The 18,899-nt window shown below is 47.2% G+C and overlaps 2 protein-coding genes across 10 annotated transcripts in view; one reads left to right on the forward strand and one right to left on the reverse strand.

Annotated features, from left to right (window-relative positions):
* The window catches only part of LOC131492966 (anthrax toxin receptor-like), a 113,305-nt gene that overhangs the window by 54,333 nt on the left and 40,073 nt on the right, over nucleotides 1–18,899 (reverse strand). For 7 of the 9 annotated variants that reach the window (XR_009252378.1, XR_009252376.1, XR_009252374.1 and 4 more), the window contains 5 exons: nucleotides 5,411–5,506; nucleotides 4,102–4,171; nucleotides 3,455–3,533; nucleotides 1,636–1,851; nucleotides 333–368 (listed from right to left, as the gene is read on the reverse strand). Coding sequence is in view for 1 of the 9 variants with exons in the window: in XM_058696936.1 (XP_058552919.1) it covers nucleotides 333–368; nucleotides 1,636–1,851; nucleotides 3,455–3,533; nucleotides 4,102–4,171; nucleotides 5,411–5,506 (497 nt within the window). In the remaining 8 variants the exon portion in view is untranslated. The remainder of the gene's footprint in view (nucleotides 1–332; nucleotides 369–1,635; nucleotides 1,852–3,454; nucleotides 3,534–4,101; nucleotides 4,172–5,410; nucleotides 5,507–18,899) is intronic. The other 2 variants (XR_009252375.1, XR_009252373.1) reach the window with 2 other exon arrangements.
* Nucleotides 1–18,899, forward strand: part of ZNF488 (zinc finger protein 488) — a 103,643-nt gene that overhangs the window by 36,026 nt on the left and 48,718 nt on the right. The gene's annotated exons all lie outside the window — the stretch shown is intronic.

Raw genomic sequence — 18,899 nt, forward strand, 5'->3', positions numbered from 1 at the left:
TTTAAAAAGCCACTAATATTTCAATGGGGATCACAGCACTTGCTGAAACAGGTTATCTCAAGTTACTAATTTGGTGGCAAAGGCCCTGGATCAGGCTGTGGTGCACACTTGGGAAAGGTGTTTTGAGTCCTAAGGCCTCCTGAGGCCCCTCCCTGCCGCTCCATCACCCTCTTTTTTTGGCCAGCTCTCTCTGCCCAGGTAGGTGGCAGGCAGTGGGGCAGGGGGTAGAAATGTCCCACAGGCAGGTTTTGTGAAGGTCTGTGTGGTTCCCTTTTGTGAAGGTCTGTGTGGGCACTGGGCACGCTGACATGAGGACAAAAATCAGGACTTACCATTACTATCTTCTGCACTGGTAGCTCCTTGCAGGGCTAGAATGTTAAAGAGACATGAACATAGGCTGGAGGAGCATGAGGGCACTGGCTCGGCCATGCAGACAGAAGGCGACCCTACTCAGCAGCAGTGGGACAGAACGCGGGCTTTGGGTGTCAGTCTGCGAGCCCACTGTCTATGGGATGTGGCCAACTGGCTCCAGCATCCCAAGGCTCAGGCTCCTGGGCTATCAAAGGGATATCGGACCTCCCTGGCGGTGGACAGGGAGACAGCCAGACTAGGGTGCCTGGTCCCTGGCGGAGGTGTCCACGCAGTAGTTTTCATTAGGAGCCCTTCCATGACATGAAGACAAGAGAACACATCCAATTCCCTTCCTCCTCTCCCCTCACCTCCCACAGCCCGCAGCCTTCCCTAGTCCCCACTCTGTGCTGACAGCCCCCACTCCCGCTTTCTGTCCTCACAGCTCCCCCTCCACAGCAATCCGGCCTGCTTCTGTCTTGCTGCTTTGCTCTGTCCTTTCCCACCTCTGTGGTTTCCTCTTCCTTCACCCAGCTCTGTCCTATGTCCTTGGAAACCCAGCAGCCAGTACGTCTGCCCTTCTCCCTCCCCGGGGGTCAGTGTCTCTCCTTTGCTAGGGCCCTGATGCCACAGCCTATGAGGCTGACATTTTACCCGCCACCCCCAGGTACCAATACCAGAGCAGACACCAGACTGTGAGCTCCTGTGTGCAAGATGGTGGCAGCTCCTTTCCCATCCCTGTGTGCCAAGTATGGGGCCCATCATGTCCTGGCCCTTAGTAATGACTGAGGAAGGAAGGAGGGATGCACTGGTTGTGTGCAGAAATCTGTACTGGTTTCCAAGGCTCAGTTGCCCCAGAGGCTAGGAATCATCCCTTCCAGCAGATTCTCTTTTGTGGGCCCCAGTGCCTCCTATGGGACCCGCTTTCCTATCTCAGCATCAGAGGCCTCTTCTGGTGCTTGGTCTCCCTGAGTTCTCCAGAAGCCTGGCTGCTGTGATGCCTCCCTTGTCACTAGGTACTGGGGTGACTTCTCCCCAGAGGACAGGGCAACTCATAGGCCACTTCTGGAAACAAGCATGAAACAGGGGGTCCCTGAGATGCAAGCTGAGTCTCTGCCCAGGAATGGTAGACACAGTCTGTGCCTGTGTTTGCTCGTGTGATGAACTGGGAGCTTCTGGGAACCTGCCCACTGGCAGGATCATGGGGTGAGTGGGGCTTGGTTACCTTGTGGCCTGGGGACAGTTTGTGTCATAGGGCCGTGTGGATCACTCACAGGGGTCACTCACCTTCCTGCAGCAACAGAGACAGCAGATCACCACCACGATAATGATCAGGGTTGGGACGAACAATGGGAATAGGTAGTCAAGGGTAGGCTTTTCTGTGACATCCATGGGTGCTGGTGCCTCCTGTGTGACAACTGTGGGCACTGTTGTCTTCTGTGTGCCAACTGTGGGGACCGAAGTCTCCTCCTTTGGGGCATCTGTGGGCTCTGATGTATTGCCCTGCAAAAAGCACAAAAGTCAGAGTCCTGGGTGGGTCTGGATGGCCCTCACTGGGTGCCTCCCCCCAGCACACTACACCTGCACATCGTGTGTTCCCACTCACCTCAGATTTCCCCACCTCCAGGGAGCACTGAAGGCCTGGAGGACAAGACTGCACTCAAAGAGCCGCTGCGGAGCCCTGGGCCACAGAGCCCACCACTGGCTTCGTTCCGAGGCTCTGGCCCAGAGCCCTGACAAGGACCGGAATCCCCATGTGTGACATGCCAGCCCTCACTGCACGCCTCAGCCGCACACGGTGCAGTCCTGCCCTAAACCAAATGTTCGGATTTCCCTGACGCAGGGGAGCTACAGGGGACAGAGTCTGTGCCCAGGAGGGGGAAGCAGGGTGGGGGCCCATGAACTCAGCCTCCTCCTGAGTTCTTTCCTAAATGTGCCTGCTGAGGGCGGCCTGTCAGTTAGGCTCCTGAGGGACAAATGGCTGAGTGTGGTCTGCTGGTCGGTGAGTGCCTGTCCTGGCACAAGCGAACACACATTCAGAGGACTGTCCGTGCTGCTGGAACCCTCCCAGCTGGGACTGGACACTAGGCTGGTGGCAATCAGGCACGGGCATCGCTCTTCCCAGGCAGCCCTCTTCCTGTGCCTAACGTGCTCTGTCGCCCATGTCATGCTGCCCTGCCCCAGGTGTCCGGGTGACGTGGAGCTCCGAGAAGTGGGCACCTGGGAGCAGCACCCTCTTTCCCACGTGCCCGTCCCTGAGCTGAGTCCCAGGCCCTGCCCACAGCCCTGGCAGCTTCCCACCAAGTGCCGGAGAGCAAGGTCCAGCAGAGGTCAGAGAGTTAGTGGAGACGGATGGCTGAGGAGCACGAGAAAGCAGCAGAGGCAGAGGGGAGGCTGATGCCCTCTGCAAAATGACAGGGGTGTTCCTCAAGCGGGCTTGGGCTTGCAGGCAGTGATGGGCGTGTGTGGGTTCATCTGTGTCAGCAGCTGCTGAAACACCCCGACTGCACAGGGCTACAGTGGGTCCCGCCCTCCAGATCCCCTGTGTCTGGGGCCCGGGTTTGGAGCACCCCACTGACCCAGAGGTCCTGGACTCGGGCTCCTAACACTTGCCTCCAAGCCTCTCCCACTTGCCCAGCTGGAATGCAGGATGGAGCCCCGAGCTCTCCACCACTATTCTTGGGCCAGCAGAGGTGGCAAGGGGAGAGGCGGGGTGGCAGAGCCCCAGCACCATTTCTGGACTCTGCTTAGAGCTCTAACCGTTCCCTTTCCTTTGCCTTCAGGGACACCTGGTTCCCAGAGAGAGACAGCAGAGGTTCTGCAGCACCTGATAGACAGGAAGCTACATGGCAGGTGCTCTTGTGGAAGCGCTCCCAGGGCACCTCACAAGCCTGATGTGCGGATGGTTTGCCGATGAAGGGCTGAGGGCCCCAAGCTGGCTGTGAGAAGTTGTCCCAGCTGCCTGTCTGCATAAGCTACTTTCTCAGGCCCTCCAGCATGTGTCCTCTTTCCGTGCCCCCCCCCCCCCCGCCAACTATCTTCTCCTCCAATGCCAGTGCTCTTGACAGTCCCAGGATGGAGGATGCCGCCCCACCGTGGCACTCACACAATTCAGGCTGGTTACTTTCATGCTCTCCTCAATGAAGGTGACGCCATTGTTCAGGCTGTATTGAACGATGACCACCCTAAAGCACAGAAAGGTCATGTCATGTGTACTACCCTGCAGACGTTTTGTTCTTGCACTTGGCTCAAACCACAGCCTACAGCTGTCCTCATTGTAAAGACTCTGATAAGCAGGCTTTTGATCCATCATTGAGCACACAGCATGGATAAGAGGGGGCTCATCCCAAGCCCTACAAGGTCAACCTCTGCAGTGAAGGCTGACCAGGCATGAGGAACCCTGCATGGGTCAGATGCCATCATGGCCATAGGCTAAGTTTCCAAGGAGGTCGGCTTGGTGTCACCATCCTGACCCTTCTCTATTTACAAAGTTTTGGCTTAGCCCTGATAGGCTGCATGTAGCAAAGGCACCACCCTTGGGAACATCAGTTCTCATATTCTGCCCTCCTCAGCAGAGACTGGGCCACAGCAGAACCCTGAGCATCTCAGGGGAGGACCAATAAGAGTAGTTATGAAGGATGCCCTGAGCCCTCTGAAACAGACATGTAGTGTCACAGCAGAAGTAGCATCCCACATTCTGTATAGCACATGGTGACAAAAACTGCCCACTGGTCCCTGACCTGAGGTACTTACTGTCCAGGCTCCTTAAATACATGTCCTGGGCAAGCTAAAGATTCATCATCCTTAAGTAGAGGTTTTTTATCTAGGAGAAAACCACAAGAGAATAATGTCAAGGAGCATGTCCATCCATCCATCTCCCCTCAGCTGGCCCCTGGCAAGCAGACTAACACTGGCAGATGCCAGCTTCTCTTTGCTGCCTTCCTCTGAGCCCCTGCCATGCACCAGGCCCTGTGCAATGCCTGGTTGGAATGGAAAAGGTTAAGTCCCTGCTCTCAAGGGCCCTACATTTGAGGGATGGGAGGGAGACAATGAAATAACAAAGAAGAAAATAAATGTGGAGAGGGACACTTCTTTAGACCACAATAAACAACAGAAGGCACAGCGAATAGAGGGGAAGGGACAGCTGCTTAGGAATGTGGGGCCTGTCCTGTCCCTAAGAGACACCATTTCTCTTAAGGGGCTGAAACATTTACCGTGTAATGTTGTGATGTCTGGAGGTAGCTCTGGATTTACCAGATGGCCCTGCAGTAAGACATCACGGCACACAATCTCATCAGGTCCAATGAATGCACTGGGGGGGCTCAGCGGGAGATAGTCCTACTGTACCACCCTGCTCTCTGGGGAGGATCACACCCATCTCAGCGTGAGGGCACATCTACGTACCTAACATGTGCTTCTACTGGCCACTCACCCATCATGGAGGAATACCTGATGCCTGAGTATTTCCTTACATTATAGGCTTACATAGGGGATGTGGTTTAGCTCGACTGTCATATTGACTTCCTCTTGCAGTAGAGGAAAAAGAAGCTGAGAATAGAACCCTCATTTGGTCAAGGTCAGACAAGTAATGTGTGCCTGTGCCAGGATTCCTGGGCCTGGGCCTGGGCCTGGAAGCTGGCATCCTGTGTCAATCCCAGATGCACACATTCTCCTGTGAAGCTCCCAGTGCACCTGGCCCAGGGCTGCCTGTGTTTCTCGCCAGCAGACTCAATGGATTCGGGTCCTTGTCTCTCAAGGCCAGTGAGAGCTGAGCCAAGGGAGGGGGACTACAGCTCTGGGGCACACCCAGCACACCACAGCCATTCCTGGCAAGGGTTAAAGCCCTGCTAGGAGAGGCTCTTGTGGTTGATGACTTCCCAGCTTTGAGGTATAGGTCACCAGGCTTCCCAGCCAGGTCTCTCCTTCTACTTGTCCATGCTGATCTATCCTCACAGGACCAACAGTGAATGGCCAGCAAGGGCTTTAAAGGCCTGGCCGGCTGAGGGGAAGGCAGCCTATTGTAGGGAGTTTGTCACTTAGAGGCACCAAGGTGGCTACTTACGGAGGATATTGTCGACATCCAACTTATATCTGCAAACAAATTCATCCATCGTGTGTTGATGTAAGTCAGGATCATAAAATCTCATATCATATTCTTCTGCAAAGTCAATATCCAAAGATCTGTGTGAGGGAGGGATGAGGGCTGTCTTTCCTCTGATTGGCTACTAATAGCAGGTCACCCAAAAACTGCATTTCCAAGGACTCCTCATAAGGAAGCAACTATGTCAAAACCAAGATGTGTGACCCGTGTGGTCAGATCCTCACCTGATTTCACTGAGGGTCCACTATGAGTGCTGAGGGGGCTTGAGCACTCAGGGTCCCCTCACCTCCACCCTTGATCTTTGGAGCCCATTAAGGCATTCAGCCTCATCTCCTGCATAGGGGCAATGCCAGCCCTGGGTTTCTTACCCCGAAATGTCCAAATACTCTCTGAAGGGTGCAGGAGGTCCTCTCCATGGGGTCTACCATATACATGAGAGAAGAGCTAGGATAACAAGGCTGAAAACAGCCCTGTCCCATGCCGGAGCTGGTTGTCCAGGCCTGGGTGCCTTATGACTTCCTGATGCATGGAGTTTCCTCCTCCTCCCAGTCTTTCTGTTTGCCTATCACAGGCTGAAGGCCCAGGAGCAGGGATGGGACTCAGGTGAGGCAGGCAAAGAGCCCAGGACTCTGTACAGAAGAATCCCCCAGGTAAAGATAAGTTCTGTCTTAGCTGTGGTTCTGGAAGTCTCATATGATTGCTCTTCCCCTGCCTTTTCCTGAGGCTTCATGGACTACAGACAACCCGCCCAGGATTCAGGAAGCACTAACTCTCTCAGTGTGGAAACACTGATATGTGAGGTGCAAGTCTAGGCCCTAGACCTTTACCAGGGTGCTGAGGCTTCCCTAGTGCTTCCCAGACCCTGAAGTAAACACCAGGAGACAGAGAGGACAGATGGTAGACAGGATCCTAAAGGATTCAGCCAGGATAACATGCAGGTCTTCAGCTGCAAGCCCAAAGTCATTAGCCTCCACTGCTGCACATGTCCAAGACTGAATCATTCCAGTCCCTGAAGCCTGATTAGCCTTAGGTCGATGAACTAATGGAACAATTTCTCAAAATTCCAGGGCAGCCTTGGATATGGTTATCCTGATTTCTCCTGCTTCAGGTCTTCTTGCAGCTCCCACTGATTGAGGCAACATTTACAAATTCTGCTTTAAAGAAAATAGATTCTTGCCCTGTAGCTGAGCAAGTCCTGCTGATATGGTATGTTAGTCTTTCAAGTGTTTCCCCAAAATTGAAGTCAACATTGAAAGTCTACATATTGTCCCTAAAAATCCATATTACTAGCTTTTATGGAAAATGGGAGCACCTGGCATCAGCGGGTTCATATTTCTACATGTCAACCATTGGCTTGAACATGGGCCACTGTTTTGTTCACAAGGGAGCAGTTTGCCATGGCCAGCAGACCACCACTCCAGAACCAATCACACTGCAGTGAATCATCCTTTGTTTGGCCTGAGCCCATCCTAATGTGCATGGAACCTGCCTGGCACCTAAAGGCTCCTGCTGGCAGTGGCCCTGCCCAAGGAAGCTCATGAGTCTTATAGAAGTGAGAAGAGAGCACTGAGGTTTTGATAGAGGGCAGGAGGGGCAGCTGATGGCCCTATGCTAAAAAAATCTGCATGTTGTCCATCTAGGCAGGCTTGATGTCCTTAAGGAATATGTTCTCTCTAACCAAGCTTCAGGGACTGGAATGATCCAGTCTTGGACATGTGCAGCAGTGGAGGCTAATGACTTTGGGTCTGCAGCTGTGTAAACTGTGGTATACAGTAACCAATACCACAATTGTGTCAGGTTGCCTTCTCACTGTTCACACTTCATAAGGACCCTTCCCATCATGACACAGGGCTCTATGATTGGCCTGGAAGGAGCAGTTGGCCTTGTCTCCTGCAAACCCTTTCACCAGCCCAGCTAGGAGCAGAGCTGCAGAGCCAGCAGAGCTGCTGGCCCTCAGTCTCAAGGAAGTGTCATCTGCAATTTACATTCCAGGATTTTTTGTTGCAAAGAAGCATTTCCTTGCAAGACAGAACTGTAAATTGATAGCCCACATTATAATTAGATACAGGCAGAGAAGGGAAAAGTCAGCTGGCTGCATGTGGACAGATCAGGCTCCAGAGGAGGCAAAAGGCAAGTAGAGCCTTTCTTCCACAAGCACACAGGCAGAAGGAACCCTAAGTGGGCAAATCTGTGCCAGGCCCAAGCCATGTAACACCGGTGTTCATCCAAAATGACACTCCTCACTAACTGAGCATATACTATGGGCCAATCTACACTTTCCTTAACCTCCAACACCCATGAGTTAGGCATACCTATCCAAGCTTACAGAGAGGGAAACTGAGGCTAAGAGAGGGCAGATGGCCTCTCCCAGACCCCTGGCAGGTACAAGGCCAGGATCTGACATCTAGAGCTTAATCCAGGCCACTTCTGCCCCCCTCTGTTCTTGTCTTCGTTCCGAGCAGCTATCACGCCATTGCTCAGGATGTAGGGCAGCCACTGAGGATAGGGCTGCTTGACAGCCTGGAACCTTGCAGTGTCTGCACTACTCAGGAAACTTGCACACTGTCCATACATCTGTGACCCCCTTCCCACCATGTACGCCCTGCAGCTCTTCAGGCCCTGCTCAGTCATTACTTCTCCTCTACAGCAGTGCCCTCTGTGTCCCCAGGCACTACTGCTCTCAGAAAACGTCACTATGGAAAGTCTTGGTAAGTGGAAGGCAGGGTGATGGTGTCAGACTTTCGAGCAGAAGGGACATGGAGTTAAAGGATTTTGCTTTGAAGCCAAGGACAGATGAACACTGGCTTTCAGGGAGCTGTGTTTCCCAGGTAGAATCCCACTGTGTACCCGCTCTCGGGTGGCACAGGGACCATCCAGTCCCTGGCAGGGAGACCGATCCTTCTTTATGAGAGCTTTCTTTCTGGAGGAAGAGTTCTACACCAGGCCTCCTGGGCTCCAGAGAGAGGAGATGGGAAGGCAGGCAGCCCACTGACAAGGTCAGGAGGAAGCCAAGCAGTGAGGAAGGACAACCAACCAACCATGAGACTGACAAGGGCACCGGGTGGAAGTGACCTGCCCTGGGAGGGTCAGGCTCTGGGACACCACCTGCTGCTCAGCACCGGCTCTTTGGGAGAAATTCAACTCTACTGACCAACGTTTAAGCTGTGTGTCCTCTTAATGCCACAATTCTACTTCTGGAATTGATCCGGGGAATCCTGACCCACGCCCACAGAGAGGTGAGCCTCAGGGTGTGCACAGCCTGCTGTAGCCACAATATCGACCAGGGGAGACTAATGAAAGAAATTTCCTCCATCCGTGTAATGGAGTATGTGCAGATGGCTGGAAAATGTTATGAACTGCATGATCCCATTAATGTAAAAATACCTTGAAAAGCATATATAAATAGCCATTTGCATCTATATGATCAATTATATATGGTAGCTATTTCTGGGAGGCAGTAGTAGTAGAAAAAGGGGAACCTCATTGTAGAGGGACAGTAGCTATCCAAGCTGGTGGCAATGGTGTCTTTGCACTGCTTTTGCCTTCTGGGTCCTACTGCCCCACAGTCTTCTTTGCCTTCTGCACACAGTGAGTCTCCTGGCCACCCTGCAGGACCTGTCCACCAGCTCTCAGAGAAAAGCCCACCTCTGCCCTGTGTCCCAACTATGTGCCACCACTGATGTGCCATGGTTGTTGGGCTCTGTAGACACTCGCTCTGGGCCAGCCACACACAGGAAAAAGAATGAGAAGGTGCCACCTCCAGCTGTCCTCCCAGACACAAATATCGAAGTATATCCAGCAAACATACAGGAGTGATGATTCTCCAAACCACTGTGCCAAGAGTACCTGGCCAAACAGAATGTTTAAATACAATGTTCATGCTACCTGAGTGTACTGAGAAGAGATTTTACAGGACCAAACAGCCTATGGAGGAAAAACTGAGAAGAATTGCCTTCAGGGGTTGGGGACAAGGATTGCCTGGCAAGTGATCTGAGGGGATTTTCCAGGGACAATGGTAAATTCTGTCTTCCTGGAGTGTGCATTTTTTCGTAAGTTGTCAAATGATACACTGAAGTTTGCTGCAATTTAAGGAGAGCTCTTAAGAAATATTAGTATAAATAGGGCCACCTGGATGGTTCAGTCAGTTAAGCATCTGACTTTGGCTCGGGTCATGATCTCGCAGTCTGTGAGTTCGAGCCCCATGTCAGGCTCTGTGCTGACAACTCAGAGCCTGGAGCCTGCTTCAGATTTTGTGTCTCCCTCTCTCTGCCCCTACCCCACTCATGCTCTGTTTCTCTTGCTCTCAAAAATAAATAAAACATAAAAAAAGAAATATTTGTATAAATAAAGATATGCAGACTGATGGGTTTTGGAAGTGAGGTAGCCTGATGTCTGTAATTGACTTGAAACACATAAGAAAATAAGATGCAGTGTGTGTGTGTGTGTGTGTGTGTGTGTGTGTGTGTAAGAGAGAGAGGGAGAGAGACAAAGCATATTGGATAAACAATAAAGAAATATGGTGAGATATTAAACAGTAACTGCAAAATCCAGGTAGTATAGACAGAGGTGTTCATTGTACAGTTGTTTCCACTTTGCTGTACGTTTGAAAGCTTCCTTCATAAAAGGTTGGTAACACATCAAAGAACTGAATGAGAAGAATCAACCGTGACACAGCCAAGCAGAAGTCATGGCACGTTCAAGGTGAGAAGCGACTAATGAGAAGGACAGACCAAGGGCTGTGGGAATCCAGAGGGGCCAGTGAATCAAGAAAGGGACAAGGATGAACCTCCTGTGAGTGTGGCGTCAAAGGATGGATGGGCTGGACCCTGTAAAGTGGGGGGAAGTAGGGTCTTGTAGGAAGCCTAGTGACACCCCCAGCCTGAGAGCTGAGGGAAGACCTGACTGGCCCTGCTGTGGGGCTAGGGGCCTCAGACTTCCAAGCCAGGCTGGGGTTAGGGAAGGGGCTTTCTCAGTGCCCTGAGGTCCTGTGCAGAGGATGGCCTGGAGCACAGGCCTAGAGGCAGGAAGGCCAGCAGAGGCCTCTCTGCCTCATCCTGGAGAGCACCCTGAGAGACTGAAGAGGTCAGGAGTGTCCTGCTCATGCCCTGTCTGCTTCCCAAGGCACCCTGACCCACTGATTTATTTCAAATGACAGCCTGATGAAATGGCTCTTTCTATTTCATTTGGGGTCCAGGTTCCTGCCTTGAGCTTTGCCTCCAAGTGACTGTCATGTCGTGTGGCAGCTTTCGTCAAGAGGGCGACAATCTTAAAGGTCAGAGCAGGAAATGCTGAGTTGAGCTGTCAGCGGGTGTGTGGCAGGCACCTGTAACCCTGGCCAGGCCGCCATGGGGGATGGACAACGACTGATGTTTGCACCTGCAGTTTGACATGCTGCTCAGATGCCATGACCTGCGTGTGTGCAGGGGACATAATCAGAGGAATGAAGCTGTCAGGTCGGCTGCACGGCAGGGTGCTTTAAAGCAGAAGCAGGGCAAGAGCCCACTTGTGTGGGAGTCTCCTGCCCGCCTCCAACCTCTCACTGCGAGTTGGTTAAGAAGACAGGAAGAGTCGGAGAGCTGCTGCCAACAGCTGGCTCAGCAGGAGACGCTTTCATACTGGTGATTTTACCCCCGCCCCCCCCCCTCCCCCGGCCACATGAGCTCAGCCTTGGGGTGGAGGCGTCAAGGATGGTGGGACTATTAGTACCACTACTATTGGTTAGGGCTTCCCAGCTTCTAGATCCTGTGCCGGTCCTTGTAAGATCGCGCGGCCTTACGTCTTACGAGAGATGTGCTAGTGGGTGTTGTTGGAGATGAAAGGGGAGCTCACAGATGTTTGGTAATTTGCTCCAGGTTGCAGCAGAGCCAGATCTGAACACAGCTGTGTCTGACCCCATGGTCTACTGCACGATAGCCTTACAGTTAAGAGCACAGAGGCCGACCCGGTCTCTGGGTCTGCGTTTGGCCAGATCCAGCTGTGTGTGCTGTTACCAGGGGAGTAAGTGTGCTTATCCACCCTCCTCAGTACCAGTCTCCATGATGAGACATATAAGCCTGTACGCACAGAGCTCATCGCAGGGAGGGGGCTTCTATCACAAAAGTCACTGCACAGGATGTCCTCACCAGACTGACTCAGGGACCTTTGTAGGGGGGGAGAGGGCACGCTTGTGAAGTTCCAGATGTCGGGGAGAGACGTTCCCCATAGAACAAGGTGTGTTTAGTTGTATTTGTGTGGATACCTTTTGTCGGACTATGTTTCTAGTATGATGCTGGCCATTGAACTGTATCTAATTCTTTTATTTTTTTTTTCAAATTTTTAAGTTCTAGTTAATATACATTGCAATATGGGTTTCAGAAATAGAAATCAGTGATTCATCACTTACAGATAACACCAAGTGTCCTCATAACAACTGCCCTCCTTAATACCCATCACCCATTTAGCCCATCCCCTGCTTACCTCCCCTATCAAGCCTCAGTGTGTTCTCTATAGTTAAGAGTCTTTTGTGGTTTGCTTTCCTTTCTTTCATCTTACTTTCCATATGGTCATCTGTTTTCTTTCTTAAGTTTCACATAAAATGAAATCATGTTATTTTCTTTTCTGACTGAGGTATTTCACTTATCATAATACACTGTATCTCCATGGCAAGAGATACACTGTATCTCTTTGCAAATGGCAAGATTTCATTCTTTTTTTATGGCTGAGTAATATTCCCTTGTGTATATATAGGGCATCTTCTTTAACTATTTATCAGTCCATGGACATTTGGGCTTTCCATAATTTGGCTATTGTTGATAATGCTGCTATGAACATCAGGGTGCATGTACCCCTTCAAATCTGTATTATTGTAATTTTGGTGTATATACCTAGTAGTGAAGTTGCTGGTCATAGGGTAGTTCTGTTGTTAAATTTTTAGGGAACCTCCATACTGTTCTTCAGAGTGGCTGCACCAGTTTGCATTCCCACAAACACTGTAAGAGGGTTCCCCTTTCTCCACATCCTCACCAACACCTGTTGTTTCTTGTGTTGTTAATTTTAGCCATTCTGACAGGTGTGAGGTGGTATCTCACTGTGGTTTTGATTTGTATTTTTGTGATGATGAGTGATGTTGAGCATCATTTCATGTGTCTGTTAGCCATCTGTATGTCTTCTTTGGAAAAATATCTGTTTATGTCTTCTGCCCATTTCTTCACCGGATTATTTGTTTCTTTGGGTGTTGAGTCTGATAAATTTTTTTTATAGATTTTGGAAACTAACCCTTTATCTGATATGTCATTTGCAAATATCTTCTCCCATTCAGTAGGCTGCCTTTTAGTTTTGTTGATTGTTTCCTTCGCTGTGCAGAAGCTTTTTATCTTGATGAAGTCCCAATAGTTCATTTTTCCTTTTGTTCCTCTTGCCTTCGGAGACACATCTAGTAAAACGTTGCTATAGGAAAATCAAACAGGTTGCTGCATGTGTTCTCCTCTAGGGTTTTGATGGTTTCCTGCTTCACATTTAGGTATTTTATCCATTTTGAATTTATTTTTATATATGGTGTAAGAAAGTGGTCCAGTTTCATTCTTCTGCATGTCACTGTCCAGTTTTCCTGACACCAACTGTTGAAAAGACCGTCTTTTTTCCATTGGATATTCTTTGCTGCCTTGTTAAAGATTAGTTGACCATATAGTTGTGATTACATTTCTGGATTTTACATTCTGTTGCATTATCTATGTGACTGTTTTTATGCCAGTACCATATTGTCTTGATGACTACAGCTTTGTAATATAGCTTGAAGTCCGGAATTGTGATGCCTCCAGCTGTTTTTCTTTTTCAGGATTGCCTTGGCTATCTGGGGTCTTTTTTGGTTCTATGCAAATTTTAGGATTGTTTGTTCTAGCTCTGTGAAAAATGCTGCTGGTATTTTGATAGGGATTGCATTAAATGAGGAGATTGCTCTGGGTAATATAGACATTTAACAATGTTTGTTCTTCCAATCCATGAGCATGGAATATTTTTCCATTTATTTGTGTCCTCTTCAATTTCTTTCATAAGTGTTCTATAGTTTTCAGAGTATAGAAATTTTACCTCTTGTTAGGTTTATTCCTAGGTATCTTATTGTTTTTGGTGCAATTGTAAATGGGATCGAATCCTTGATTTCTTTTTCTGTTGCTTCACTATTGGAGTATAGAAATGCAATGAATTTCTGTACATTGATTTTATATCCTGCCACTTTGGTGAAATCATGTATTTGTTCTAGCAATTTTTTGGTGAAGCCTTTAGGATTTTCTACATAGAGTATAATGTCTGAAAATAGTATGGGTCTGTTCAAATTTTCTATTTCTTCCTGTTTCACTTTGGTAGTTTGTGAGTTTCTAGGAATTTATCCATTTCTTCCAGATTGCCCAGTTTGTTGGCATATAATTTTTCATAATATTCTCTTATAATTGTATCTGTGGTATTGGTTGTGATCTCTCCTTTTTCATTTGTGATTTTGTTTAATTGGGTCCTTTCTCTTCTCTTTTTGATAAATCTGGCTTGGGTTTACAAATTTTATTAACTCTTTCAATGAACCACCTCTTAGTTTTGTTAATCTGTTCTATTATTTTTGTTTGTTTGTTTCTCTACTATTTATTTCCTCTCTAGTTTTTATCATTTCCCTTCTTCTGCTGGCTTTATGCTTTATTTGCTGTTCCTATTCTAGCTCCTTTAGGTGTAAAGTTTGGTTGTGTATTTAGGACTTTTCTTGCTTCTTACGGTATAGCTGTTTTGCAATATACTTCCCTTTGGGACCACTTTTGCTGCATCCCAAAGGTTTTGTAGTGTTGTGCTTTCATTTTTATTTGCTTCCATGTACTTTTTAATTTCTTCTTCAATTTTATGGTTAACCCATTCATTCTTTAGTAGAAGGTTCTTTAACCTCCATGTATTTGTGGTCTTCCCCAATTTTTTCTTGTGGTTGACTTCAAGTTTCATAGCATTGTTGTTTGAATATATGCATGGTATGATCTAAATCTTTTTGTACTTGTTGAGGGCTGATTTGTGACCCAGTATGTGATGTATTCTGGAGGATGTTTTTTGTGCACTCAACAATAATGTGTATTCTAATGCTTTAGGATGAAATGTTCTAAATATATCTGTTAAGTCCATCTGTTCCAGTGTGTCATTTAAAGCCATTGTTTTCTTGTTGATTTTCTGCTTAGATGATCTGTCCCTTGCTGTAGTTGGGGTGTTAAAGTTCCTACTATTATTGTATTATTGTCAATGAGTTTGTTTGTTATTAATTGATTTACATATTTGGGTTCCTCCAAGTTGGGGGCATATATAATTGTTAGATCTTCTTGATGGATTATGATATAGTGCCCTTCTTCATCTCTTTTTACATTCTTTGGTTTAAAATCTAGTTCATATGGGTAGACAAAAGGACCACGGAAGAGGGTAGGAAGGGTGGAGAGGCGGTGCATGCTACACAGACTGGTGGGAGGGAGCCTGGGCGGTGGAGGGGCAGCCTGCCCAGAAAGGCAGAGCCCCCGAAGTCTGGCTTACAAAAGCAGAGGGGCCGGACTCTGTGAATTCTAACAGCCAGAGGGACTTAACATCTGGAATGTTAAAAGTCAGCAGCTCTGCTCTTGGAGAGCGAGGAGGGCAAGAGGACACCAGGAGGGAGAGTTGTTGAGACCCGGAAGACAGAGCTCAGCTTGGCAGGGGAACAAAGGCTCTGGCAAGCGCCATCTCCCTCTCCCATCCCCCAGCTGAAATTCCAAAGGGAACCAGTCCCCATCACCAAAGTTGCTTGTACCATGCAAACGCCCAAAGCTGTGCTTCTGTGGAGACATCCCTCCGACAGGGCTGCCTCCCTCCCTGTGCTGCAGGGCCCCTCCCGCAGGGGACCACTGATGGCAAAGCGAGCTAAGCCTGTCCCTCCTACCCCTTTGCACCTTGCAGATCCAGCCCGGCTAATATGCCAGATCCCATCAAAGCAGCACCACAAGCCTGGCAGTGTGCAAGTAGCCCAGACAGGGGCCACACCACTCCACAGTGAGTCCTGACCCTGGGACAGGGGAAGATAAGGTACACACCAGTCTGACTGTGGCCCCAGTGGTGGGCTGGGGGCAGACACTGGGTCTGACTGCAGCCCCACCCACCAACACAAGTTACTCCTGACAGCACAGGGGAAGTGCTCTGCAGTTTGGAGCCACTACAGGGACTACCCAAAATGATGAAACGTTAGAATTTTCCTCAAAAGAAACATCAGGAAGTAGCGACAGCTAATGAATTGGTCAAAAACGATTTAAGCAATATAACGGAACAAGAATTTAGAATAATAGTCACAAAATTAGTTGCTGGGCTTGAAAAAAGCATAGAGGACAGCAGAGAATCTATTGCTACAGAGATCAAGGGACTAAGAAATAGTCATGAGGAGCTAAAAAATGCTATAAATGGGGTGCAAAATAAAATGTAGGCAGCCATAACATGGACTGAAGAGGCAGAGGAGAGAACAGGTGAATTAGAAGATAAAATTATGGAAAAAGAGGAAGCTGAGAAAAAGAGAGAGAAAAAAATCCAGGAGTATGAGGGGAGAATTAGAGAACTAAGTGATGCAATCAAACGGAACAATACACATATCATAGGAATTCCAGAAGAAGAAAAGAGAGAGAAAGGGGCTGAAGGTGTACTTGAACAAATCATAGCTGAGAACTTCCCTGATCTGGGGAAGGAAAAAGGCACTGAAATCCAAGAGGCACAGAGAACTCCCTTCAGACGTAACTTGAATCGATCTTCTGCACGACATATCATAGTGAAACTGGCAAAATACAAGGATAAAGAGAGAATTCTGAAAGCAGCTAGGGATAGACAGGCTCTAACTTACAAAGGGAGACCCATAAGAGTAGTGGCAGACCTATCTACTAAAACTTGGCAGGCCATAAATAAATGGCAGGAAATCTTCAATGTGATGAACCAAAAAAATATGCAGCTGACAATCCTTTATCCAGCAAGTCTGTCATTCAGAATAGAAGGAGAGATAAAGGTTTTCCCAAACAAACAAAAACTGAAGGAATTCATCACCACTAAACTAGCCCTACAAGAGATCCTCAGGGGGATTCTGTGAGTGAAATGTTGCAAGGACCACAAAGTACCAGAGACATCACTACAAGCATGAAACTACAGACATCATAGTAACTCTAAATCCATATCTTTCAATAATAACACTGAATGTAAACAGACTAAATGCTCCAACCAAAAGACATAGGGTATCAGAATGGATAAAAAAACAAGACCACATCTATTTGCTGTCTACAAGAGACTCATTTTAGACCTGAGGACACCTTCAGATTGAAAGTGAGGGGATGAAGACCTATCTATCATGCTACTGGAAGTCAAAAGAAAGCTGGAATAGCCATACTTATATCAGACAAACTAGACTTTAAACTAAAGGCTGTAACAAGAGATGAAGAAGGGCACTATATAATAATTACAGGGTATATCCATCAGGAAGAGCTAACAATTATAAATGTCTACATGCCGAATATGGAAGCCCCCAAATACATAAAACAATGAATCACAAACATAAGCAAATAAGAATGTGGTAATTGCAGGGGACTTTAATACAGGGGACTTACAACAATGGGTAGATCATCTAGACACAGGATCAATAAAGAAGCAAGGGCCCTGAATGATACATTGGATCAGATGGACTTGACAGATATATTTAGAACTCTGCCTCCCAAAGCAACAGAATATACTTTCTTCTCGAGTGCACATGGAACATTCTCCAAGATAGATCACATACTGGGTCACAAAACAGCCCTTCATAAGTATACAAGAATTGAGATCATACCATGCATACTTTCAGACCACAATGCTATGAAACTTGAAATCAACCACAGGGAAAAGTCTGGAAAACCTCCAAAAGCACGGAGGTTAAAGAACACCCTACTAAAGAATGAATGCATCAACCAGGCAATTAGAGAAAAAATTAAAAAATATATGGAAACAAATGAAAATGAAAATACAACAATCCAAATGCTTTGGGATGCAGCGAAGGCAGTAATGAGTGGAAAATACATTGCAATCCAGGCCTATCTCAAGAAACCAGAAAAATCCCAAATACAAAATCTAACAGCACACCTAAAGGAAATAGAAGCAGAACAGTAAAAACACCCCAAACCCAGCAGAAGAAGATAAATAATAAAGATCAGAGCAGAAATAAACAATATAGAATCTAAAAAAACTGTAGAGCAGATCAATGAAATTAAGAATTGTTTTTTTGAAAAAAGAAACAAAATTGATAAACCTCTAGCCAGGCTTCTCAAGAAGAAAAGGGAGATGACCTAAATAGATAAAATTGTGAATGAAAATGGAATTATTACAACCAATCCCTCAGAAATACAAGCAATTATCAGGGAATACTATGAAAAATTATATGCCAACAAACTGGACAACCTGGAAGAAATGGACAAATTCCTAAGCACCCACACACTTCCAAAACTCAAATAGAAAGAAATAGAAAACTTGAACAGACCCATAACCAGCAAAGACATTGAATCAGTTATCAAAAATCTCCCAACAAATAAGAGTCCAGCACCAGATGGCTTCCCTGGGGAATTCTACCAGACATTTAAAGCAGAGATAATACCTATCCTTCTCAAGCTGTTCCAAAAAATAGAAAGGGAAGGAAAACTTCCAGACTCATTCTATGAAGCCAGCATTACTTTGATTCCTAAACCAGACAGAGACCCAGCAAAAAAAGAGAACTACAGGTCAATATCCCTGATGAATATGAAGTAAAAATTCTCAATAAGATACTAGCAAATCGAATTCAACAGCAGATAAAAAGAATTATTCACCACGATCAACTGGGATTCATTCCTGGGCTGCAGGGCTGGTTCAACATTCGCAAATCAATCAATGTGGTACATCACATTAATAAAAGAAAAGATAAGAACCATATGATCCTCTCTATCAATGCAGAAAAAGCATTTGACAAAATTCAGCATCCTTTCTTAATAAAAACCCTCAAGAAAGTCGGGATAGAAGGAACATACTTAAACATCATAAAAGCCATTTACGAAAAGCCCACAGCTAATATCATCCTCAATGGGGAAAAACTGAGAGCTTTCCCCCTGAGACCAGGAACACGACAGGGATGTCCACTCTCACCGCTATTGTTTAACATAGTGTTGGAAGTTCTAGCATCAGCAATCAGACGACAAAAGGAAATCAAAGGCATCTACATTGGCAAAGATGAAGTCAAGCTTTCACTTTTTGCAGATGACATGATATTATACATGGAAAATCCGATGGACTCCACCAAAAGTCTGCTAGAACTGATACATGAATTCAGCAAAGTCACATGATACAAAATTAATGTACAGAAATCAGTTGCATTCTTATACACTAATAATGAAGCAACAGAAAGACAAATAAAGAAACTGATCCCATTCACAACTGCACCAAGAATCATAAAATACCT

Source organism: Neofelis nebulosa, chromosome 13 (genome assembly GCF_028018385.1).
Source record: "Neofelis nebulosa isolate mNeoNeb1 chromosome 13, mNeoNeb1.pri, whole genome shotgun sequence".
Taxonomy (NCBI): Eukaryota; Metazoa; Chordata; class Mammalia; order Carnivora; family Felidae; genus Neofelis; species Neofelis nebulosa.